The 25791-nt window shown below is 40.5% G+C and overlaps 1 protein-coding gene across 4 annotated transcripts; it reads right to left on the bottom strand.

The window, feature by feature from the left end:
• Window positions 1–763: 763 nt before the first annotated feature.
• mlip (muscular LMNA-interacting protein) lies at window positions 764–25660 on the bottom strand. 4 transcript variants are annotated; one of them, XM_062401144.1, is made up of 12 exons: window positions 25476–25660; window positions 20262–20387; window positions 13933–14070; window positions 11808–13427; window positions 11142–11213; window positions 10522–10617; window positions 10322–10405; window positions 10193–10228; window positions 8794–8838; window positions 7384–7446; window positions 7133–7258; window positions 764–2760 (listed from the first exon to the last, which is right to left on the bottom strand). In XM_062401144.1, exons 1-12 carry the CDS (start codon window positions 25497–25499, stop codon window positions 2548–2550), a joined length of 2643 nt encoding a protein of 880 aa, XP_062257128.1. In that variant the 5' UTR covers window positions 25500–25660; the 3' UTR covers window positions 764–2547. The 4 variants fall into 4 exon arrangements, with proteins under 4 accessions (XP_062257128.1, XP_062257131.1, XP_062257129.1 ...); XM_062401147.1 differs by having other exon boundaries at window positions 13248–13427; window positions 25476–25655; XM_062401145.1 differs by lacking the exon at window positions 7384–7446.
• Window positions 25661–25791: the final 131 nt, after the last annotated feature.

The raw sequence follows: 25791 nt of genomic DNA, 5'->3' as shown, positions 1-25791 counted from the left end.
TAAGTGCATCTTTAGACTGAAGTACTTAAAAAAATATTTTGACTTTTCAAAACCAAAGTAAGTTTTCTGTTTATGCTCGATTGTTAATGTGCGGTATTGAGTTTTTTATTGACATAAAAGTTTTGTTACTACTGTGTATGCACAATTGATTTGTTTATGTTCAATGAAATTTGAATTGTTTGATAAAGATCACTTTTTAAGAAGTGAGAGACAGAGGTGCTAAATGTTTGTGGTTCTGTTTAGGTTCATGCTCCATGGGTGCATGAGGTTGCAATAAGAATGCCCCCTACTTGTCAGGAAGGTCAGAATTTTGTCAAAAGTTTGGTTGTTTGCGTCGATCACAGTGTTTTAGATCATTTGAAACAGCAACATGACATCAGCCCTCTGAGAAGTCGAGTTCAAGGTCAAGATATTTTCATGCCTCAGCCTCAGTGATTTGATTATGGGTAGTGGAGCAATCACTTGCAGTATTTCAACTCCTGTATCTCCGAGAGCCAATCTGAGGTCGAGTAGGTTTTTCTTCAAGGATTTCTAATCAGCAGTGCAGACATCCTAAAGATCCAATCACATGCTTTTCCTGTAGCACTCCAGTTCTCCCATCTTCTCTCTGAAGACCATGCCTGCATAACCATTCTTTTACATTATTTATATATTTTATCAGGACCTTAGTCTTATGTGTCATTTGCCTGTCATTTATATACTGACATGGACATTTATATACAGGAAAAGTAGTATATATAGAGTAAAACTCAGACAATAGGGCAACAAGAGGAAATCCTTTATTACATATAACACTTTTTTCCAGAAATCGTTTTTCATTATTAAAATAGTATTTTGTTTGAGTGATGAGTTACATAGTTGCACAACTGTTATATAAGCATATATATTACTCTCACCATATTGAATATTGTGACTTCAGCATATAAAAGGCATACAGTAAGTCTTTACAATTCTTTAAAATAACAGAGCTCTCTCTTGACCAAGAAAAAATAAGGGCTATTTTATAGTTCAGTTCTCTCCTCACTATTGGATATTCTTCTCAAAGTGACAGAGAAGATGTGTTTTTTATATATATTTATATATACTTTTTTATACACAGAAACATATGTGAAGGCTTTGTTGGAAAATTGTTTGGCGAAGCACTTCAGAACACATGCAGCAGGATGAATCATCTGTCTATCACTGTAAATCATTGTTGTTGGAGCCAGTTGGGAGAAGAGCCTAAACATCTTTCCATCAAGAAAAGCTTTCAGTGCCATTCTTGGTTTCCTTTCAGTGAAAACATGGACGTCAGGTCTTGTATAACTGTTACAGGAAACCCCTTAATGAGCCACCATTTGTATCAAAACTCAGATGATTCTCTCATAATTAGATTCTCCTGTTATTCTTCTTCTGAAATAGGGTGACATTCACATTATTAGTCTGATAATATCAACATCTTAACATTGAGTTTCTGTTCTGCTCTACCAAGTATGTGCGAAAAACAACAGTCTCATCTTATATTTTTCTGTGAGAACTACATGTCAGACAAGGCGAACACACATATACACACAGCTTTTGGAAGGGACTGGGTCTGACAATGTCTGTGACCAAAACCATCTGAAGACCAGGTTGCGGTCAGATTACACAAGCTGCAACACCTGTCATCCTCTTAACCTCATAGTAATTTCAGCATTTTCAGTAATTGGTACTCATGGATCAGACTTTTGGACCACAGGCATCTTCACACTCAGCCTTCACTTTTATATCTAAGCGTCACACCAGTAAAATGTTGATGCCAATTAACTGTCTCCAGTAGTCACGGTGAACTGCACATGTGAGGGAGAACAGAAAGCTTGACAGGTTTAATGCTCATTGATGCTGCCATTACATACAAAAAGGGATACATCCGTTTTGAATGATGTCAAAATGCCCACCTAGTTCCCTGCGTCCTTTATGTTGGCATGGTTGGTAGTTAACACACCCTCTGGACTCTCATGGTCGGGAATTTTTGCATTATTAAAGGCAGTGTTTGTCCCGGCTGCCTGAGCAAAATAACATCATGTAAAGGCCAAAGTATCTCCTCAAAAAGTTCAACCATTGTTGAAATGTCTTCTTCATGTGCTATGATCGTTTCGATTGAACTATTGACTGCACTTCCCCCTTTCCCCCATGATCGAAGGTGGTACTGCTCTGTTTTGTCTGTTGCATCCATTAGGTTTTCAGAAGACATGCACAAATGGATGAAATGAACAGAGTGTTGACAGAAGGCTCCAATTGTGACCATTTAGATATCTAACGTTGAGCATAAATTAGCCTTCAGTGTATTGAGAATTAGTAAACAGTGAATTGCATGTTGTTTCATACTCTTTATGGCATATATAACCCTGCATGCTTTGAGCAGCTGGAAAAAGCTGTACATATGGTGATGCACTCATTCAATTTTTTCCATTAGGTCCAATAAACATTTTTTAATTCTCATTCATCCTTTAGGCGTGAAATGCTTTCAAATATTGAATTTGTCTTGGCAGATTAATGTTAACTGAAAGAAGCAGGGTGTACTGTCCTTTAAATATGAGTCTCAAAAGCTTTCATCCGCCCCTCAGTTTGACTGGAAGGTGCTGAGGCATCTTTGGCACACTGAGTGGTTTGGTCTTCGGACTCTGTAATCTGCAGGTCACAAACGGAGAATGGACTTTTTCTTTCAGTCGTCCTCCAATCTCTCATCGTTTTGCCTTTTTCAAAATGTGTTCCTGCCTCTTCCGGACTCACATATACCATCTGAAATAGAAAAGCACAGAGGTTTCCAAGTTAAGGCTTTTATAATACGAAAGCAACGGTCAGAGGAAAAAATACAGCAGCGGCGATGTGGATATAAAGTGTAATTTTCTTCAGTTTCTAGTTGGTTTACATTTAGACTAATTCCAGCCCGCAGAGAAATTAGTTCTCCCTGAGGCCGTTTGACACTGGGATGAATATTCAGTGTGTTATAGATAATAATGTTTTTTACTGGATTGGATGTTGACTCTGATCCTCTGCTCTATATTTTCATTAAGTTAAAAAATTGGAAATGACAAGTTATCTGTTCCTGCAGGGTCTAAAATTGGCATCGTGCACTTGCCTAATCACAGTTAAATAGGTGTTTGCGAATAATAGAAATGAGGTTAGTCCCCATTGGCATGTTGCTGAAATTGGCCTACAGCACTCATGTTCACCACTACAAAATAGTCAGTATCTACCTAGAAAAGAATCCTAGGATACAAGTAAAAATTCGCAATATTACAAGAATAAGTCAACATTTTACGAGCACCACATTGTCACGCAAGTATTTGGAATTTAGAACTTTTCAGTGTGTACCCCAGCCGGTGTTTGCCTCAGTTTTAAACATGGAAAAGAAACAACAAGACAAAGTGGTTAACAGCTGCTGGTCGAATACCTGTTCACAGTGAAATTGTTGGCTTTGCCTTATGTTGTTACAAAAACAACATATTAATGATATAATGCGGCGGCTGCTCAAAGCGGCAACATTCTCCCCCTGCTTTTACGATCTTGTGTTGAATTAGGATGAACATATTCTGGACCAACTTGTTTTTCTAATGAAATGATAGGGATGAATTTGGTTACTGTTATCCTTTCTCTATCTGAAATATAAAATCCTGCTTCTGGCACATGTGGACAAATTTTTTAAATGTAAAGAAAATAAGTCTAGATAAAAAATATACTAAATCAATAGTTCTTTGGTGAATTCAAAAGTCACATATGGGCATTGGCCTGTTGCCCTGAGTAGAGTTCAGTCACTGACACCACTTGATTACGGTTAAAGATGATTGTGGTATATAGCTAAAGTCACTATGTGAAGGTTTTCAGAAATAGACTCACCTAATACACTCGACATACAGCAATTTCCACATTGTCCTTTTTGTTCACACTATCCTGTTTTCGTTGTTACATGATTTCCCCCGTGTGCTCTGTGTGTGTCCATTTTTATTGTCAGTTATTTTGTCAGGTACGGATCTCTGGCCTCTTCTGTCAGATGATGACTACCACCAGGGAGGTCCATACCTGTGTGTCTCTTGTTACACCCATGAGACTCACACTGGGATGTGTCATCTGGCAGCCTTGAGATAGCTCATCAGACAGAAATCACACAAGGATTAAAAGTCAAACTGTGACCAAAAATACTACAAGGAATCATTTCTGGATTCAGAGGCTGCTCGGTGCAGGTGCAGTACATCGCTGCCATCACAGAAAGTATTCCTCCGGTCTGGTAAAAGCTGAAAATGTACAAATGTCAGTTGGATACCTCCATATGGACGACTTAAAATCCAGAAAGCATTTATACTAACATGGAGGGGGCATATACCGAGAAAAGTATTAGTGTTCAAGCAGCAGCTTCCTCTTTGTTGATTGTCATTGCATTTGGGGATTCTGATGCTGTTGTTCAGGCAACAGCAGTATAAAACTGGATGAGGACACTTGTGTCTGATATATTCTCTTTGATCAAACATGGTGTAATGTTTCTCTCCTCCTATTTTTGTTCTGGCAGGTAGAGCCTCCAGCATAAACTCATCTGCGGTCAAACTCTCAGAACCTCTGGGGCTTGTGAACAGGAACAACACTGTCTTCAGCCTGAATCAAATATTACAAATACAGGCTAATCATTAGCCTCACATATGACTGTATATAAATATGGACAAGTTGTCTCTGTTTTCACAGATCACACCCCATCACTGGCTTATTGATACCATGTAGGCATTAAAAAGAGACAGAAAGAATATAAAAAAAACAGGTTTACATGTATCCTATAACATCTGGAGGGCTGAAACCAGCAAACGGCAGTTAGAGAAATAAAAGCATGCTACCTTCTAACTTGACTTTAATCAATTACTCTAATCTCAGCATTTTATTGGATGCAATAGATTATATCAGCGCCCCTCCCCCTCTGGTTTTACAGATGCCTCACAGGAGATGCTTGAGATGTTTTTAAATGCTTTTGCAGGCAGAGTGAATGATCTTAAGAAACAAATCATTCCTCCTGACCACATTGTAAATGCCAATAGGAGCATTCATGATTATTTTAGCAAATTCTGACCCATGTCACTGTGTTATTTAATTATACACAGATTTAAAAAAAAATATCCATCTTCCAAATCCATTTATAACCTGTCTATTAATATGCTTAACATCAATCTAGAAGTAGAAAAGTGTGTTGGCATGGCACAGACCCGTGAATGATTGTGTTGCATTTGATGTGTAAATAGCCTCAGCAGCAGTCGAATAACAATTCCACCACCTTAACTCAATTACCATAAACTCATTAATTAATGATTTCATATCTGCATAACGTTGACTGCAATTGCAAAAAGACAAATGATGTTGAATAACGTCAGGCGGCTAACCCAGATACAGATGATTGTCCCAAGGTAAGCTACAGGTTTTCTTACACGCTGAAAATACATCTTACAGCTCCCCCTGGTTTATATTACTCCACTGCATATTGTCGTTCCACATCACAACAGACACACTACAAAGCTGAATATTCCACTTAGCTATCCTGTGAAACAATTATGTCGCGCGAGCACAACTAAGGCTGTTGGTTTTAATGCAAAACATGAATTGGATCAATATTCAACAGTCTGCCTCACTTGCTCCCTCTATATCTAAAGTTCTTTTCTGTTCCCTGACAATTTTCATGTTGACCTTGATATATGTTATGTTACATAGTTATTTTTCTATTTTTGTAAAGTCGTCTACTGCGTAGATTTTGCCTGCCATGTCACAAGAATTTCTCTGCTCCGATGAGGAGGTGAGGACACTGGAAGCCCTCTTCTTCATTTGACATTTCTATGGCAAAGTGCGGTTGCTGCTACTGGAGTCATCGCTCACGGTCAGACAACACAACAAGCTAATTAAATAAGCCCCGCCTCCCAAGCCTGTTTTTCCAAAGTCATGCGTTGAATTTCCAGGGAGAGGCACTTCAGCCAAACAGCAGTTTACATATTTGTATTGCTCACTTCGGCTTATGAATCAAGTATTTCTTATGAGCTGATACACCTCTCACACACTCACACACACACACACACACACACTCTCCAAACCTGTTCCCCCTCATTAGTAAGAAGAGAGGAACTGTTACTCTCTGGAGGGGATAAACAACAAGAGTGCTCAGATTGTCTTATGTTGACTCAGTGCTATGTTTTCACTCTTGAATAGAAAAATACATACTTTAGCAAATTTGTATTATTATTTAAACTCAGAGCTGCTTGTTTGATAAGCATCTGTTGGTTGCAAAGCAGAAAAGATGTAAGGAAATCTTCAAGTGTAGCTCAGCAGTTTTAGCATAGAGATGTGTGGACCAGAATTATCCTCTCGGAGGCTTTGGCGAGGCTGGCTGATGACAGACTCTGTGTGGAGGAGGAAGTATAAAACAAATGGCTGCGAGCAAGTGTCCGAATTGTCAAATTATGTCACAGCTGCATTTGATAGATGTAGGTCATGATTTAGAAGCGATCCAATTTCTTTTAGATTTAATGAAAATGAGTCTGTTATCCGAAATGGGCACTAAATATTTATTTAATTTTGTCCCAATAGAGTTTCCGGCGGTTAAACAAACAGATCGAGGCTGTCTGCAGGATCAGAAACATATACAATACTATAAACATAAATTCTCCATTAACAGCTCACATTATGTGCATTTAAAATTCCCATTCTCTAATTTCATCAAAAAGAATATTTGTTTCATAAAATAAAAATCACAACTCTGAAAAAGTCATTATGATTAAAAAAATATGACATTGTCATAAATATTAGCATTTTGCACAAGCCTGGTTTCTCTCACAAAGATCTCAGACATGAATGTTTTTCTTGAGAATTTGACAAAAATATAGAAAGTGAAACAAACCCTGGATCTGCCCCGTTAATTGAATACTCCCCATAAGGTAATGGGTTCTTCCTTCACCTATATCCCACCCTTCTACAAAGTTTCAATAAAATCATTTTGGTAGAAACCTACAAACAGTCAGACAAACAACAATGAAAACGTTTCCTCCTTTGACAGGTAATGAAACTAAAGCTATTGCACATCACATAGATTTGGAAACATTCAAAGATACAGATATCTTCACTAGAACATGAACAAATGTCACAGGCTTACCCTTTGGTTGTCAGTTAAAGTGTGTTTGAGATCAGGTTGCCTGAAGGGGTTTGGACGAAATTCTTCCATATCCTGCACAGTCAGTCTAGGAATGGCCGTCATCGGGCGAATAACCCCGGGCTTCGTCTGCACACAGGTAGTCAGAGTTTGACAGCAGAGAGGAATTGATCCTTTACTTCCAAGAGCTTTACACTATCGGGGTACTAATAATAGAGTTTATATCAGGTGCCAAATGAGAATTAAATGTGAACCTTTCTATGATCCATCAGCTTTCTGTCCACACTGCCAGACTGGTACAAGCTGCCTAAAGATGCCTGAATAAACATCATGGAAGAAAAACATGTCCCTAGTTATTAGTGTCAGTCAGAGTAGTGTGGAAACACTGATAAAAGAAACCACTTGAAGCACTGCAGGGTTTCAATAAAAGCAAACAAAAGCTGGCTCCTCAGTTTTGGAAATGTGGCAAATTAGACGTGATATTTTATAATCCCGATTAATTTGCCATCTGTTCCAAGGGAGCCTCATTTAATTTACTTAAGCTTAATGGTTTAATGGTGAAGTGGATTAAAAGGTGTTAACATTTTTGTCAGGCTCCAGGGGAACCATTCAGTGCTAATTAGATAGCGGATGTACAGTTGAAGTAAATAAAGACAAATTATCCCGTGCTTCATGACACAAGGCAACAATTTGTTTACCTTTCCATCTAATAACACCTTTAGAAAGTACACAATTAACATTCTGCTGTAAAAGTGTAAATAATGTATTTTTTAACTATGGATGTAAACTAGCAAGCTGTGAGCTGTTTCCAGTGTTAATGCTAAGCTAACCATATGAGAGCACTATCAAATTTCTCTACTCACACATAAAAAGCTAATGTACCTTTCAGAACTGTTTCTTTAAAGGGATAGTTCACAGAAAAAAATGTAAATGAACTCATTAAAAACAGAGTTGCAGCCAAATCCAATACGATTGAAGTAACTGTGATAGATTCATCAAACCTGTAAAAAAACAACCACAGAAATGCCTCCATACTGCTCGTGTGGTGTCATACAAGTGTCTGTAAGCCCCGGCATTCAAATTCGATTCGAAACGGGGTCAGTTAAACCATGTTTTTAGCCAAAATGTCTTCTCCTGATCTGCTTTCATGTTCAGAGGAAGCGGTAGCATCGCTACTTCTGGTAGCATTGCTGCATAGCTGGAAGAATCGGTCACCATTTACTTCAATTGTATTGGATTTGGCTGCAACACTGTTTACCCCTGAAACCCCCAAAGTGTTATGTGGACTCAAATACTCCACCCACCCCTCCAATCGGCATAGTGGTGAATAGATAATGAGTGAATACATTTTTTTCCGTAAACTATCCCTTGATCCCTTGAGCTTTGTCAGTTCGGTTTTCAGCTACATTTATCCTCCTAGGGCAAAATCTCTGTCTGTCCTGCCTGACTCTCTGTTTAGATCTTTAAAATGTTCTTTTCCATGAGGGGCCTCTGCAACTCACAATACAAGTGCAATAGTTTAAGGACATGCGTCCAGTGAATTTGGGACTTGTGAAAGTAAAAGTAAAAATAAAAAACTGTTAGTCTCTAGCTGGGATTTTTCTTATCTTGGTCCTGTGGGGGTAAAGTCCAGAGGGAAATGTGTGTTTTTCATTCTGACTCACATATTTGGTTTCCCGTCCCAGGGATTTTGGCAGTGTAGAGTTGCTCTGCAGAAAGTAAAGGGAAAGTGAAATTAAACGACCGAGCGACACAGAACTCATGTAGTGGGAAAAAATCTTAAAATGACTAATCACAAAATGTCTGAAAGGCAGACGTTGAAAAGAAAACTCATTGGTGAACTCATGGAATAAATCTGAACAAGTCCAGTTTTTATTTGTAAGCTACAGTTTTTTCTGTAACAGAGGTACCTTCTCTATTGTCCTTGTGTGAGGCTGATAATTACACATTTTCATCACGCTACTCCTCAATGTCATGGATGACAGCGCACCAAAACAAAAACATACATACACACACACACACGTACACACACACACACACACACACACACACACACACACACACTTTTCTCTAGAAACCACAGAGGCCTTTCTCCTTTGATGAATAATGAACGGACATCTTTCCATTTCTTGTGCTGATGATTATACAGTCAGAATTCACTTTTATCCCACTTCAGGTTTGTGCTCCATGGAACAGAGGGCTTGTTTCCCTTCCTCAGTTTTACACTTACTATTTTCTGTTATATCATCGTAGCTGCAGGCTTATGTCTTTCTTTTTTACTTTAGTCATATTTAACTTTTGAGTTTGTCTTTAGAATTTCGACACAATAAAATACTCACAATAAAATATAAGAACCAGTTGAACATACTGGTTAATGCATTACAAACAGCACCGATCTCCAATCCTGTATTTGTTTGTTTGTTTGTTTTTCCATGTGAGACAGCATTTTAATGCAGATACATTTCATTACATTTACCATTACAGCTGACATTATGAATTTGCCACCTACCATCATCTACTAAAGCTAGGGTTGGTAATCCTGGAAAAGCTAGCACGAGCAGGCTACATTTTGAAAATATGCAACCGACACATATCCCTCCCTCCCACCGGCCCTCTTGGCAAAGCTAAGGCGCCAAAACACCTTCACGCACACTGCCCAACGACTGCTACAGGACAACTTCTCCATCACCCGCTCCCTAACTTTTGACTATCGTCTCTGCTTCAGCGGCTTATATGCTTCTCTGATGTGTACCGGGGTCATGGGCAGGGTGCGCACAGGCAGGAGGGATAAAAAGATTAAAAAATGTCTAAGAAACTTTAACCTTTTTAAATTGATTGATTAATACATTTTATGTCCTGGACCATTCCTGCAGTAACTTTGGTGTTTTTCTTGTTAAATTATTTGTTCCCTAGTTTCCTGCAGACGTGAAAAAGGTAGCAATCTTTCCGTCTAACGCCAACTGAATAATTGTATTTACCAAAATATCAAACCAGAATTTTAAGAGGGTAATTCAAAGGTTGCTTGCTACACTTGTTTCATGTAGAAGAAGAAACAAACTTTACCTGTAGACCAAAATTGGGAGTGGATGACCTGGAGGACTGCAGTAGACATGGAGAAAAATTTGTATAATCAAATCTGGTGATTAACATTAAACCAATGCATGTTCAAAATGTATCTTTGGACGAACTCACTGCTGGACTGGAGTTTGCCAAAACCTCATCAATAACTGCATAAAGCTCCTCTGACTGCTGGCGGAGCTGAGCTGGCGAGCACATCTGTAGAGTAGCACAAAGTCACGGATGTTAGCTGTGTGAATGGTGGCTTTTGTCGTGAACACCAGCAGTGACGTGTGTGTATGTGTATGTGTATGTGTGTGTATGTGTGGATGTACCTCAGCGTGAGTGTCTGCAAAACCTCTGTCCAATGCAGCACCTCGACCCAGTGAGTCACAGGGACTCTCCTCTCTCTCCACCTGCTCATCGATCGCCTGTGAATACAAAGCACAATGAGCGGTTTGATCTCCCCTCCACACCGTTGCTTCTTTCCTTTGATTATATGCTGCTCCTGGAGAACATTGCATCCATCCCCTCTTGTATTCTTCTCGGACGGTGCTCCTCTCTCCCCGGCTCTCAATAAAACATACCGCTGTGTGAATAGCACAACATTTGGCTCTGGATGCCATGATTTTATGTCCCTTTTAACTCATTTTACTTTTAATCAGGTTTTTAAAAATGACACTTATAGTTCTATTATCTACGGGCTCCAAATCCGTGTGAAATTGGTTTCCTTTCATTTTTGTAATTTTTGCCTGACACATTTTTGCATTAACAGATAAAAATGTAATTCTCTGTAAACCCCTATGAGTTGAAACCTAGGAATAATCTTTTTTTTATGTAGTCATATTTTACATTGGCCACACGTACCTGCATCAAACCAGTTCATCATGGCTTCATAGCCAGATATTTCACAAGAGGAATTATAGTGGGATTAGAGTCAAATAAGTGAACTCACCTGCTGATCCTGCAGAAGAGTGTTTGTGGGAATTGCAGCGAGGGATTTGTAGCTTAACTTCATCTTATTTATCTAGAGTTGATAGAGGGAGAAGAGCAGATAATGAATAGAAATTCAACGTGCGTATTCTACATTTCCTTAGTGTTAGGTGTTTTTGTTTCAACACAAACTGCTGTGAGTCAGACATCTCCTCTCAAAGCATCACTTTGTTTGACTGATCTTAAATATAACTAAAAACTTCACTGACATTCAACTTTTCCCACAGGCAAGAATACTAGACAACTCCGTCTGAAACCGACATACATTTCCCTGCTTGTTATAAATTAATTGAATTCCTAATCATTGATTCTTACAAATGTTGTGCTTCCAGGTGTATGTCTGGTCCAGAAACCAGAGCTATTTAAAAGCTGCTGCACTGATGGCTTCCCTCTCGCTTCTGCATATAACGTCTCCGATGTGTCAGTCAGTAGATGAAAAACTTGTACCAAATGTTTGATATCTCTGAAACGCAAAGATCTATCATAAGATTATAGTGAAAGTAAAGACTCAACCAGAGAGGACAGCTTTTTATATCCATCTATCAAATCTGTTCTGAACCACACAGTGTGAGAACGTATTAGATAATATCCTATAAACAAGTCATGCATGTTGCGAAAGGGCGACTACCTTTCTTTTTTTACCCTCCCTGTCACTGCAGTCTGATATTCTGCTACCCGGCCTCGACGACGGAGTCGCGGAGCGCGGGGAGAGGGAAGGGGACGGGGTGAGGTCTCTGATTGGTGGAGCAGGAGAAGGTGTGGGCGTAGGGGAGCCGGCAGGTGAAGGCCATCCAAGAAAACTGATGGGTGTGTAGTGGGAAGGGGACAGGCAATCAGCTTTGTGGAAAGCCTGCAATGGTGCTGTGGAAGCTTTGGAAGCAGGCCATCTCCTCTCGGACTCACACCTTCCTCTGGTGTTTTGTAAACGAGGGAGAGGCGACACTGAAGTTGTGAGAGTGGGCGAGCGTGAGGGAGGAGGCTGAAGCTGAGGAGGGCAGACGGGTGAAGAACTCAGTTTTTGAGAAAGCAAATGAAGCCTTGAGAGAGACGAATTTGACGGGTGATTCCATTTCTGGGGCGCGGAGTTCTCCTGCGCATTAAGAAGTTTTGGGGACAGGGAGATGAGATTGTTAAGGTTATTATCTTCATGGCCCTTGAGGTGCTTGTGAGTGTTGCGGGCATTCAACTCAGACGACTGAGAGACGGAGGTTTGCCTATGTTGCAGTTTTTGGGAAGTTGCACAGTCGAGTGTTTCGTCGTGCTCTGCTGGAGACACAGCTTTCACGTTTGAGCAAAACAGAGGCAGCGGAGCTCGGGATAGTTTTTCCACTGGTGGAGGTGAAATAACCTGCTCCCATCTAGGCACTCTGCCTGAGCGAATTTGCTCTGAGCATTTTTTGCCTTGAGTTTGAGGGCTTGTTCTGTTGTTGAGCTTGTTTGACTGCATAGGCAGAGGAGAGACAACGCATCTTTTAGGCTTGTGAAGGAGGCTCTGACTATCTATAGAAACAGATGAGGAGCAGCGAGAGGAAAACTCCAGGGGAATGGAGGCCACGTTGGAGGCTGCTGAGCAGGCGTTACAGAAGGAAAGGGTCACAGGGTTAACAGGCCAGCAGGGGGTGTAAGGCCTCTGCAGAGCAGCAGACAGAACAGGAAGACGGCCTTTTCTCAGGATGGCCGTGAGAAGGGAGAGTCTGGTGAGAGGAGGCCGGTGCCGAGGAGGAGGGGACTGGGGACAGATTGAGGAGAACAGGCTCTCACAGGATGAAAAACAGGTTTGAGGATTCTGAGCCAGACTAGAGCCGGAAGCGAGAAAGTGCCTCTTGATCTGGGTGACAGAGGGCGTGAACATGCCGGAGCGGACAGACGAGCAGGGGGAAACAGTGCGGCTGAAAGAGACTGGGGAGGTCACAGAGGAGGCCTGGGTGAAAGACCAGTATCGGTCTTTGTCCGAGATGTCTGAGAGAAGGGACTCTCTGGACAAAGCCAGGGTGGGGAACAGGTCTGCGGAGCATGTGGGGCTCATCCTCTCCTCTAACCTGCTATTTGCAAAGCAACCCGAGCTAACCTCAGCGCGTCCAGAAGTATCGTGACACTGCCGCTGGGAAACGGCCCTGTGTTTATCAACAGCTGTTTCCATAGATGCTGTCACGGCGGCGGTGTGGTCTGGTGTATTTTCAGGCTGGGCGCTGACGGAGGGAGAGGCTTTGGTGTGAGACCAGCTCATGTGATCCTCTGACGACTTCAACTGGGAAAAAAAGAGAATATTATTTGATACATTATGTAAAATGTGTAAATTTGTGAACATCTTTGTGCCTCAGTTGGCAAATTACAACTCAAGTTACGATAACCAAAAGGGACTTTCGCTTCAAATTACTTAAGGTCAGAGTGACACTGATTTGTCAGTTGTGTCTGATTTATGCAGAGAGGAAGAAAGCGCTCAATCTGCCACTCCTGCATAAATATAATTTAATCAAGCCCATCATAAAGAAGAGCTCACGAAACATGTGAGGTTATTTACATTTTGATTTATTATTAGATTCTAATGAGAATTTTCCGATTTGAAAGATGACATGACATGTCTAACGATATAATTTTTTAATTAATCTCCTGATAGAGGTGTTTATTTATATTTTAGATTAAAGTTCCAGATCTACAGTTATCTACACACACATTTACACATCTATATTATAACATGTCAGTGACAAAGCTTTCTGTTCTTGTTTCGCTGAGAGTGCTCTGATTGTACTCACTCTAAGTTCTGTCTCCGCTGGGATTTGGCTTCCTGCTCCTCCCGCCACGGCGTCCTTGATAAAGACAATCTCTCCTTTGAAAGTAATCCCTTCCAACATGGGCTCTCCGCTCGTCCTCTCATGGGACTCGGCAGCGATCTGACGGGAGAAAAAGAAGCCAATGTTTTGGAGGAACTGAGCAAGTGAAACCTGAGAAAATCCGAGGTGAACCTCAGCAGTGAGCCTCCCTGAGCTCAGCGGGGGGGCTCAGTTTCAGCATGCCACATGTCCCCACACATACGATTCACATGGTCTTGCACATGTCCTGCTGACATTGGTGTTGTGCATGTCTCATGTGCAGAGCTGGAGCACTGAGGCGGGGTCTGTGTTTGAGGCTTGTAAATAAGCAAGATGATATCTCCAGTCTCTTTAGCAGTTCAGTCCAAACTGGCAGCCACCGGCTGTGCTGCACTCATCTATTTGTGGGTGGTTTTGTTTATGTATTTATATCACTGTTTGTGAGCGTGTCTTTTTTAAATGCTGCCAGAGGAAGCTGCCAATATATTTAAATCCTTCGTACATGAGTCAAATTTTGCCCGACTATTCATGGCATCCAACTTAAGTTAAATTTAGACATAAATTGCTTGGGGTAAAGTTTTGATAAGTCAGTGATCCTTGGTGTCCTGTATAAAAGGTTTATATTCACTCCTAAGAGCCTTTAACAACATCTATGCTGCCAACTATTCCTCTGAACACAACAGATGTTCTATTGACAGGAAACCGTCATTTTAGGACTTGAAACAATCTTTATTATAATGTTCAGGTGAGAGCAGAATCAATATGATATCACATATCCAGCTATAGGTTACCGCAGTTGTATTCTCCCTGCAGGGGCTCTCCCAGCTCAGCTGAGCAATATACTCTGCAAATAGAAATTTAAGCCAATAGCGTCTCCCAGTCCCATATCTATCGAATGAATCAAACACAATTTGAAGCATTTCATGCAAAAACCAAAGGAATTAAAGTTTAAAAGCATAACTCACAGCACAATAAGAGGTTCTACAACCAAGAGAACATCCAGAGACATACTATTGTACTGTATAATGTCATGTCAATTTTGGGTGTTAACAGATGGAAATGCTCTCTTCTGAACAGCTTTTTTTTTCACACTGTATGAATATAAAGTAACCTCCAATGCACTTAATCACAAATGTGTACCACAGCTGTACTTGAGAGATTCAACCCACTTTGTGTGTATTGCCCAGCAGTAATGAGGGTGCAGATAAATCTGAAGATGACAGAAAAGATGACATGATGACCTTGACTAAGGAGGTTTCGCCCCTGCCTGAACATTTACGATATGGATGTCCATGGAATTTGGTCTCAGATTGGATACGAGCAAAAACTGAACCCATTCCACATCCGATGCAGATCCAACAAAAGGGGGCGGATCCAGGAAATTGATTTACTCTCATTGACATTGCGAGATAGGGAATTAACATTTTCACTGATTTCACAGGGAATACTTCATGGACCTTTATAAAAATGTTAAAAAAATCTGTCATAGTTATGGAGCTTATTTTTTTGTAGCTTGATTGAATTTCAGGGGAGCTGTTTTGGTTCACCATCCTAGTTTTATTTGATGAAAATGGAAATTTATTCTATTGTTCCAATATATGAACATTAAATGCTATATGACATTATCCAAATGATCGTGCTTTATTATATCTGCATGGGCTTAAATTAAAGGACTATTGTGATCAGGGATAATATGTTTGATATCTAAGCTGAGCTAGAAAGGGTAAGTGCTAATGACATACATCATATCTGTCATGCCCTCCACATGTTTTCTAATTATGAGACTATAAATACATATGAGAGCATCTTCTAATGACAGCTTTTACTAATCAAAATCTGTTACATGATATAGTCACTGATTGAACTCATGAAAAGCAGCCATAGTGAACCTAAATAACTTAAATCATAAACACTAAGCCCAACAACACTGTTAAAGCTACACAAAGTGTGCGATGGTAACAATAAAGCTGAAGTCGATGTCTTCAGGATTTGTTGCTATTGAAAAATGTAACATGTTTAACAGCATTTTTGTGAATATCGATCGAACTGTTAAGGAGGTCGTCCTGGACAACATCAGCTGGTATGATGGAGATTTTGGTGGTTTAGGTTTTATTTTGTTTTCCTTCATTTTGGATGTATTGTCTTAATGTAAGGCCTTTTTTGCCTAGGCTGACATGATTCGCAGTTGAAGGTAATAAAAAAAATAATGCAAGGTCTCCTGTTTCTTTCATTCTTGCATTGTCCATAAGGCTTAAAGTTGGGTTAGTAGGCCAGCTTGAGGAAAGTATTGAATATCTCTGCAAGAATGAACTCCAACAGGCTTCTGGACAGACAGAGAAGACACAGCAGTGGTTTGTCAATGCAAGCCAAGGTTTAGATGTATTCGCCCAATACAGAAACTCAACATATTTAATGGGATGTCGATGTGGCCTCCCTGACTTTGTCAGCTTATAATGCAGGTTTCTGCAAGGACAGCTGAGATACGATGACGGCACATGTGTTAACTTCTGCCTTGCTCATCTGCACAGTCTGCCTGCGTGCATCTAGTTTTTACAGTAACTACTTCTGTAAACCTCTGCAGAAACTGAAATTCTTCACCCTGTATATCATTTCCTCCTGAGCTATTTCAATTCCTTGTCATGCACACCCAGTATCAGCACCAATGAGTCAAACACCAAAAGGTACAGTTGCAGAGTCCCATTACAAAATAAATTATACTGTGCTTTATAAAAAATATTTTGCCTTTCTCCCAAACTTTGCAAATAAAATCAGCTAGAAATGACCTTCCTGAAGCACAACTTCAGTTTTTCATCATCATGGAGCCAGATGGACGGAACAGTGGCCAATGAAATGAATCTCAGCCTGAATTTCACTGAGATCACGCATCATAAAGGTTTCTGAACATAGCTGTGCACACTAGTTTCTAGACTGCAGCTGATAAGACATTATGTTTGTCACATTTGGTTATACACAAAATATATGTGTGTATTCACTTGCTGATTTCTCAACCACATGTCACTGTTCATTTGTTACCTTGACAAGTAATAAATATTTTTTTTTTTTATACCCTTGTGGTATTTTTTCTATGAGCTCATACTAATGTCTCCCAGAGTGCCAATTACAGCCGTTTTGCACAAATTCAATATTTTTTTACTTAATTGATCCTACCAGCTGTGATTCTAACTTTAGGCAAAGTTCTTCACAAATCAAGATAAAAAGCATGATCTTAATGTACTCGGCTTATAATTGAATTTTGAAGTACGTAAGCCTCTTACTAGCGGAGGGATTCATAATATGTCTGAGGGAATTTGCGGTTGTAGGTGTTTCAGAAGGGATATAGCTGCTCACCTTCTCTCACCTCCATTGATCTTGTCTGTTTAAAGACAATCTGCTGCATACAAAGAGCCAAGTAGGAATACGACTCTCTTATCTGATGCAAGATAATTTAGCTTGAGCCTGGAGGAGTAACGTGCCATGGGACCTCGCAGTTCAGGTACGTGCAGGTCTGTAGGTTATGTTACTGATATACTGCAAAAAAAACACATGTGCAAGAGACATTTTCAAAAGTGTAGGTTGCTCCCAGGATTAATGAGCCCTTGACTGTTTCCAAGTTATACTCCATACATTATACCTGTAATATAGAATCGCCCCCTCCAGAGAGTAGCACTAATCTGTCATGTGAAAACACAACAAGATGTAATTTACTCTAAGGCGCTAACAGCTGTTCACCACTTGTGAAAAACAGAGAAATACTTTTTTTTGCTCTCCTGATAACTATTTAACATAATCCTGTCGATGTGTTTAATAAGAATAACACCCTGTCCACATCAAACCCCAGTTCATGACTTTCAAAGTTGGTGGATCACTGCGCAATTTACACATCATGAATTTCTGACTTGCGAACTGGAGCCTTGCAGTCGTTGTGAGTTTATTCTATAGGACTGACTCCCAACATGATCTGACACACTATATTATCCTTCACCAGGAGAAACCCCCCTGCAGCTCCATGAACTGAGTTTATTCCAGGACAGGAGACACTGCGAGACAAGTGATCCTCCTGCTCACAGTATGACACATCAAGCTGGATGAGGTGAACTGGACTTTGGCGCGGGTCGCATATTTTTGTCTGAACCAGACCCGAGTCCAGGAGATAACGAACTGAGCCTGACCCAGTCCGACAGGCGATCGTTTTTTTGTAACTGAACCCGACCCCGATGCAGTTAATAGAAGCTTCACTGACACACATGGTTATTGCTTGAGAGTTGTTGCTGACTGCAACTCGATTTCAGACAGGTTGGAAAGCAAATAGTTGTCTGCGACTCGTCTTGGAGGCGCAAGCAAGCCTCTTTGATCACTTTTTTAAACAGTGCAGTTTTTCAAAAAACTCTTTGTGCGTCTGTGTGTACTTGTGAAGCGACACGTTCAAGGTTTGCTGAACCTGAATGCAATTTCACAAATGTGATAAAGCAGGGAACCCAATTTCGGTTTTTGAGAACAAAACACCTGCCAGAACGACAATGAGACAAATGATTGCAGAGAGAAATGAGTACAAAGCCATTTGAACTCAAACCCACGAGAAAGAAAAATCCAGTAATGTGAATAGAGAGACATGTTCATGCCCGCTGTGTATGCTGAAGCACGGGGGTGTTCAGCTCTGCGGTTATATGTTGTTTATAACATGAAGGGTGGCTACTCTTTTAGGATAAAAGCAGTAGGGGGTGGGGGGCAGGTGGCGGGGGTTAATCTAATGGTGCCACCCCCCAGAGAGAGGACCTTTGAAGTCTCATGTAGGAAGCCAGTTTGCTGACTTCAGGCAGCAGTCGGCTGCCCCACGGTACCCAGAGCTGTGTCACTTCTGTGATCTGGATGCTGGATGAACATAGCACATTAATGCCCTCAGCAGCTGAAACCTCTGTGGGTCCGCATTAGCCTGCGGGATGGTTGTTTGCTTTCAAACTATCGGCTGAATATTTGTAATTGGTGCTCTTGAAGTGTTTCTTACATAAAAGTTTGGCTTGAGGTTAAAAAGAAAGAAACTTAAAGCATCCGTCAGAAAATACAAATACGGAAAGAAATGTCCTGATGTGTGGTCAGGTAATCCATGACCGAGACAGGTTACATAAGTGACTAGGCTGTATAAGAGGAAATAAATAGACTCTATATTGTGCTTTTCTATGTTTATTAAAGTGCTTTACAGTCAACGCCACATTAACATACTAAACACTGCCTCTTTTCTATTAGACACCATTCACACACTGTGGGCACAGCCGTCAGTGTCTTGCCCCTCCAAATTATTGGTTGGTCGGTTGGTAATTTGGTGGGTCAATCTATTGGTTCAGTGGTTGGTTGATTGGTTAGTTGAATGGTCGGTCAGTTGGTTGGTTGGTTGGTTGGTCGGTTGGTTGGTCGGTTGGTTGTTTAATCAGTCAGTTTGTCTGTTGTTTGGGCGGTTGGTCATTTGGTCGTCAGTTGGTTGGTTGTTCGGTCGGTTGGTTGGTTGTAAAGTCAGTCAGTTGGTCTGTTGTTTGGGCGGTTGGTCATTTGATCAGGCAGTTGCTGGGTTGGCTGAATGGTTAGTTGTTAGCAGGAGTATCCAAGCGCTACAGAACAGTTTTCCATAACTCTCGGTGGAACGATGGGACATGTGCCGAAAAAAGCACCCATTCAATTTTGGTGAAGATCCAGGAATCTTTTTCATCTTATTCTCTAAAATCAAAGAAAAGTAAGACGACCTACTGGACATGACGCAGTGAAATTGATGAAAATGAGTGACTCTGAAGTAATTGGTTGCTGCAGGTTAGGACTGAGATTGATTCTTCCTCTGTAGCTAAGGTCTGGCCTTTAATCTTCAAGCCACTGACTAATTAACTGGAGAGTCCTCCGGAGAAAAAAGTGGCAGAATTGTAGAACTTGTAGTATATCGTTTCATTGGTGCTCAAAGAAAGTGGACATTTTAAGGATTCTGATAAATGATTTTGTTCATAGACTTTGTTTACGGTTTTGCACAACCCACAAGCTCGTTATTTTGTGGAGTCGGACAGGCAGAGCGAGCTCATTCCCAATGCTAGTGAGAGAGTCAATAATCCTCCAAAGTATAAAGTGTGTCAAAGTTTGTTCCAAAAGAGAGCGATGCCAATTATCACAAAGAACACACACACACACACACACACACACACACACACACACACATACATTATGAGATCACAATACAAAGAAACGGACCTTGCAGTGATATCACTTTTCAGTATTCAGGTTGTGTGCTGCTGCTGTACCTTATTTGTTTTTCCTGTTCCTGCTCCAGATCCGTCCTCCTCAGTAATAAGGCTTTCAAATGGTAATTTCTGCACCAATGGCACAAATGTGAAAATAGACGGCCCAGATGGCACTCCTATTGAAACCTATAGAACAGAGAGCATAGGGAGACAATCGAACAAGTGTTACAAACTAATAATAATCTCCCTGTCGAACACAAACACTCGGTGCTGAGAAGCTACTGACAGGGATTGTAGAGAGATAATGTTGAGTTCTTTGTAAAATCCCTGTTTCAGTGTCTGTCAACATGCCTTTCTCATTTGAATATCACTGATTTTATGACTCAGAATATCTTATTTCATTCTGCTGCAGGCCTGTTTAACTCTCGTCACACACACACACACTCACACACACAGATTAGACAGTTTAGCACCCTGCAGCTCAAAGCCTTGACACACCCAGACGCAATGAGTTATAATGAGACGCAATTAAATCAGCTCATGTTCTCTTCTGCATTTTTTTTGTCTGCTCCATCATTTTAAATGACGACTGTGGTGACTAAAACTCGTGACGGCTTGGAAATCCATGTTTCTCTTCAACTGCAGTTACCCGTAACTGGACATGCAGCCATTGTCACATGTTCTGCTCTTATAACTTACACCTGAAACTTAGAGAAAAGATAGAGCAAGAAAGAGTCCATTACATTTTGGCACAGATCTGGAAAAAGGTGGCAGATCACTTTCTTCAACATTATGCGCTGGATTGTCCGAAATTTCTCTGAGAAATGATTCAAGGATCTTGACAAAAAAGTCGGGCATGTTCAGGGCACGGATATCATGAAGCTACATTTCAACACCTGAAGAATCAAAACAAAGAAAGATGGATAACAGTGAAAAAAATGCTTTTGGAAATAAATCAGCCTTGGTTTCAGCAAAGAGCTCTGCCAAAAAAAAACACATTGCTCTTTTTGACACAATAGATTAATACATTGATAGAACATTATGGATGCTCTTGGAAAAAAAGTGAACAGACATTTTTCCCGAATGTCAAACTATTTCCTTTGAGCATCTTTGTACAAATAATTATAGATTTCTTTCTGGTTAATCTACCAACATTTATGCCTGGCCTTTAGCAATGTGAATATATATATGTTAATTGCATGATAAGTAGTAGATGTAGAGAAAAAATGCTGTTATTAAACATGTTTATTATTAAATTATCAGATTATTATTAATGCTTTGTTAACAAACTCTGTGACAAGCAGCTTCACCCTATGAAACCTCTCGCTCAGCTCTCTGCTTTTCCCAAACCCGCCAATCACAGCATTCACTCTATAATGATCAGTGATGATGGTTTGATTATCAAGCTCGGCCACCCAAGCTGAACAAGTATGACAACCTCTGGATTGTTGTGGGTAAAAGCTTTGTTTCCGGACATCAACATCTCTTAGTGATAGCCTTCTTGAAGGAATTGAAAAGAAAGTTTCCCATGTGTGCGCTGGAGGAGAGGGTAGAGCCATGCCATTTGCTGACGCAATGCAAGGGCTTCAATTTGTCAAGGCGGTGTCACAGTTTGGGTTTAGGGCGATTTCACCGTCTGGATTTAAGGGAACATTTCTTATTTATCTGTAGAAAATCTAAGCCCACTTAGCAAAAGTGCTTCTCCTCTCCACAGTGTTGTCGGGTCATCTGCAGACTGCAAACCGGAGGGGAAGGGATCTGAAGATTCCCTCACCTATCAGCGAGGGTAATTGCAGCAGAGACTCAGCTCTTTTAAATGGATCGCACAATCTCTGCCCATCGATGTGGATGACGGTGTCAGAGAATTAGCATGTTAGGTTGTGTTGCATCTGACAGGATTCTAAGGGAGGAAGATTAAAGTGTAAATCTGTATTAATTGTGGTCCCTGCTTAAGCTATTCCAAGGACAGGGCTGGATCTTGGGGTGGGGTGGGGGGGAAACGGGTCCCAGGTGAAATCTTGTTGGTATCTGAAGTGCCCCTGTCCAGTCAAAACATTTATTTTTCATAAACTAGTCACTGATTAAAAAAACTAACCATAAATATGACAATTACACATTTATTTGAAAGTAAATGAATATATTTGTGGCTTTGCTTAATATGTAGAGCTAACACTAAACATGGAGATGCACTTTACTGAATCAGGAAATGTGCTGGGATGTTGGACACGTGATTGGCCCCTTTTTGTTAATTGTGGCCACCTTTACTGCCCCTTTTCTAGAAAAATCCTAGATCCGCCACTGCCCACAGATGAGCTGAGCAGATTTTTGTGATACTCTGTGCATCACGTATTGCTATACAAGTATTTTTACAAACAGTGATTAGATGTAAATAATATGTTCAGAGAAACTGCAGCTGTCATTTCCACTAACAGCATTTTAGTCTGACCATATATCTCTTGTTCTCTTTCACTGAATTGGTCGATATATGATTTCAAGCACACTATTAAAGCAGGGCACATATGAGTGCTACATTGTTATTCCAAATGTGGGAGAAATATTGTGTCTGCTGGTGGAACACCAATGCTGCCATAGCTTGCTTTTTTTCTCATTTTGTCTGACCACTGAATTAATGCATGGTTATACACGCATTTCATTTTAGAGAGGTCCTTTTAATGTTGAGGTTTGGCGTAAAGGCCACATGCTCAGATGTTGTGAATGTGGAAGCTACAGAACTGACAGAAAATCCTTTATAAATGTGTAATCAAATGTATGCCATTATGTTTCGGTCTTATTGACTGAACAGGAGAGATAAAGAAAAAAAAGCATAACTATTCAAGTAACTCACTGACACTGAGGCTGACACCAAAGAAAAAAGACATCCATCAATCGAATATTTTAAATTCTATAGATCAAGGTTTCTTTGCTTCTCAGTATAAAAGCCAGGCTTCATCCAGCTGACCTCTATACAAGAAATAAGTCTTTCATGTCAGCGCAGAGGACAATCAGAATGAGTCTATAGAGGAGATAGTGGAAGCTACAGGTCTCTTGTACAGCAGACATGGTAATGAGTTTAATGTATTGCTTTCTATAATTAACAGTAAGATGAGCCTTTGGCTTGACTATGTTATCTAAAAGCAGATAATCGGCTGTTAATGCTCCTGATAACCATCTCATTACATCACTTAAAAGTTTTAACTTAATTTGATGTGTTTTTATTTTTGTCCGGGTTTTTAGTTTTTTTTTGTTTGATTGCAAGATTGCACAAAAACTTCCAAGCCATTTTCCATAAAATTGTGTGGAGAGATGGGGCATGACCAAAGAACAAAGACATTCAAACCTTAATTTTTTCACTTTCTTTGCAGTGTTTCTCATGGGATTCATATGATCTCTGGTGGTAGCGGGGATGCACATGCATACGCATGAACGTGGCTCTCATGTGCAACAGTTTCTGAGAGAGAGCATTATTTGCATGTCAATTGCAGGTATGCACACAACTACAGCCGAAACTGTGAGGTATGACTGTTTGCATGGACAGTAACAACTTTAAGGAAAATAGTGTGGGAGAGAGCAAACAGCAATTAGGGTTGCAAATAGCGCTGTACACAAGTTACAAACCTCATGTAACTGCTAGTTTTTCACATATGGCCTTTTATTATATGGCCTTGTAATTGCAAAGTAAAGCATCTTCACTTCAAAGTGACTTTTCTTCCACCAATTTTCCTAAAACCTAATTTGTGACACCTGCTGTCTGAGCTGTGAAAAGGTTCACTTTTAATTTAAAGGGCAAAGTTATACCCATATTAAACCTACCAGGGAACCAGCTATAAATAAAGAACCATAACAAATAACTTGGCTAAAAATAATCACATGCCTTTTTACAATTTTTTTTATATTCATGCTCTCATGTAACCACCTTGTTGGCGTGTCCTCTGTAGTTATAGCAGAATAAGTTAATACCCTGAAAGGTTAAAGAAGAGCATTTCCTACTTGACCACTGGAGCCCTCTTGAATGTTGAACTGTGGTGAGTGTTGCCGAGGTCATACCGTCCCCACAGATCATATTTCCAGCCACCACACGGCTCCCTGTGCTACATGTCGCCTCGACGGTGTGCGTGCTCTCACTCGGTCATTTCTTGTGGCATGTCGTTACTGTCCCCAACACGGAATACAAGCAGCACTAAATCATTTCCTGAAGCAGACCACCCCCAGAGGGATACTCGTAAACAGGGTCCAACCGGGAAGACAAATATTCCTTACGGAAACACACAAGTGAATGAATGCAGGGGATGTTATTCCTTCTCATAAATGTTCTCAAACCCCCATATTATGCAATTTTTGATTATTTTTATACCGTATTAATGCTGCAGCTGCAAAAAAATCAATCCAGCAGCGCTGTATATTTCCAAATGTTTTAGCTGTTATTCACACATATTACACATTCTGTTGAAGATCCTCAGTTTGGTGATATATATATATATATATATAAAGCGTATGGACCACAATATTCCACAGATGTTAAACTCTATATTTCTCAGGAGAAGCACAAACAGTTGGGCGTGCCACTTAAGTAAAGAGTTTAATTACAAACAAACACACGGCCCCTCCCTCCACAGAAGATAGTGCAGGGAAAATATAGCTCAGTGCCAGCTGCGCATGAGAACACTGGTTTATCTCTCCAGATTATAAACAAACGTCATGATTTCCATTCTCAAACGTAGATGGAAATAAAAAAAGAAAAAGGGACAAAGGCAACAAGTGCTATAATGGATCCTAAAATTGTACATATGACGTACGTGCATTTGCATACAATGAACATTATTAAAATGCATTTACGATCATTCTCATAACTTCTTTCTTTTATGCATTCAAACAGTTTGAGTAACCATTATTCATGTGGGTGTGACAGGAAATAACAGGCTGCGTATCAAGTTGCTCCACGCACTGTGTCTGTTTATGTGTGAAAGCCTGGGAGGTGGCAGTGAGTTGTAGAGGGCACCACTGGGAATGTGAGGTGAGGGTTAGATTTGGGGGGGGGGGGGGGGGTGGGATTATTTAGTGTTAATAAATTAAAACCAAATTCTTTAAATGGTTTTCATTCTTTATGGTCAAATCTTTTTCCTCCAGAGTTAAAAGTCAGACACACTTTAACGGCCAAGGTCAGTGGGAGATAAAGGCTGTCAGTGATATTTCGCCAGCAAATACACCCAGCAGCAAGAAGTGTCTCCACCTTTGCATTATTCAAGAAGAAAACCCTTTGTTCAAAACCAGCCTTACCTTCTCCAGACTCAAACTGTCCATTTCTTCTTCAAACTCTTCTCAATCCACATGAGCTGTACATGTCCAGGCTTCAGAGAAAAACTTCCCCCAAGACTTCCACCGGTGGTCCAGGCAGACTCGGTGAGCAAGGTGCGCAGTTTTCAGCCCGACTTCTGAAGTTCAAAGTGCATCACTGTCGGTGTGTGTGTGTATATCGCTCTGCAGATTTCCTTTTATAGACACCTAATAGCCACAAATAGCTCACAGAAAGCAGTCAGTCTGCGGGGCACCAGTAACAATGTTCACACTGGGAATCCCAAGCAGCACGGCTCTG

Source organism: Platichthys flesus, chromosome 12 (genome assembly GCF_949316205.1).
Source record: "Platichthys flesus chromosome 12, fPlaFle2.1, whole genome shotgun sequence".
NCBI classification, from domain to species: Eukaryota; Metazoa; Chordata; class Actinopteri; order Pleuronectiformes; family Pleuronectidae; genus Platichthys; species Platichthys flesus.
Note: the sequence above shows the minus strand (reverse complement) of the source record. Positions and strands in the feature narration are given on the sequence as shown.

Excerpts from the sequence above, each read along its gene's own strand:
- mlip (XM_062401144.1), bottom strand. The coding sequence starts at position 25,499 with ATGGACAGTTTGAGTCTGGAGAAG. Across the intron at positions 13,428-13,932 it reads CAGCGGAGACAGAACTTAGA|TTGAAGTCGTCAGAGGATCA; the intron begins GTGAGTACAATC and ends TTTTTTTCCCAG. Across the intron at positions 10,229-10,321 it reads TGGCAAACTCCAGTCCAGCA|TCCTCCAGGTCATCCACTCC; the intron begins GTGAGTTCGTCC and ends TGTCTACTGCAG.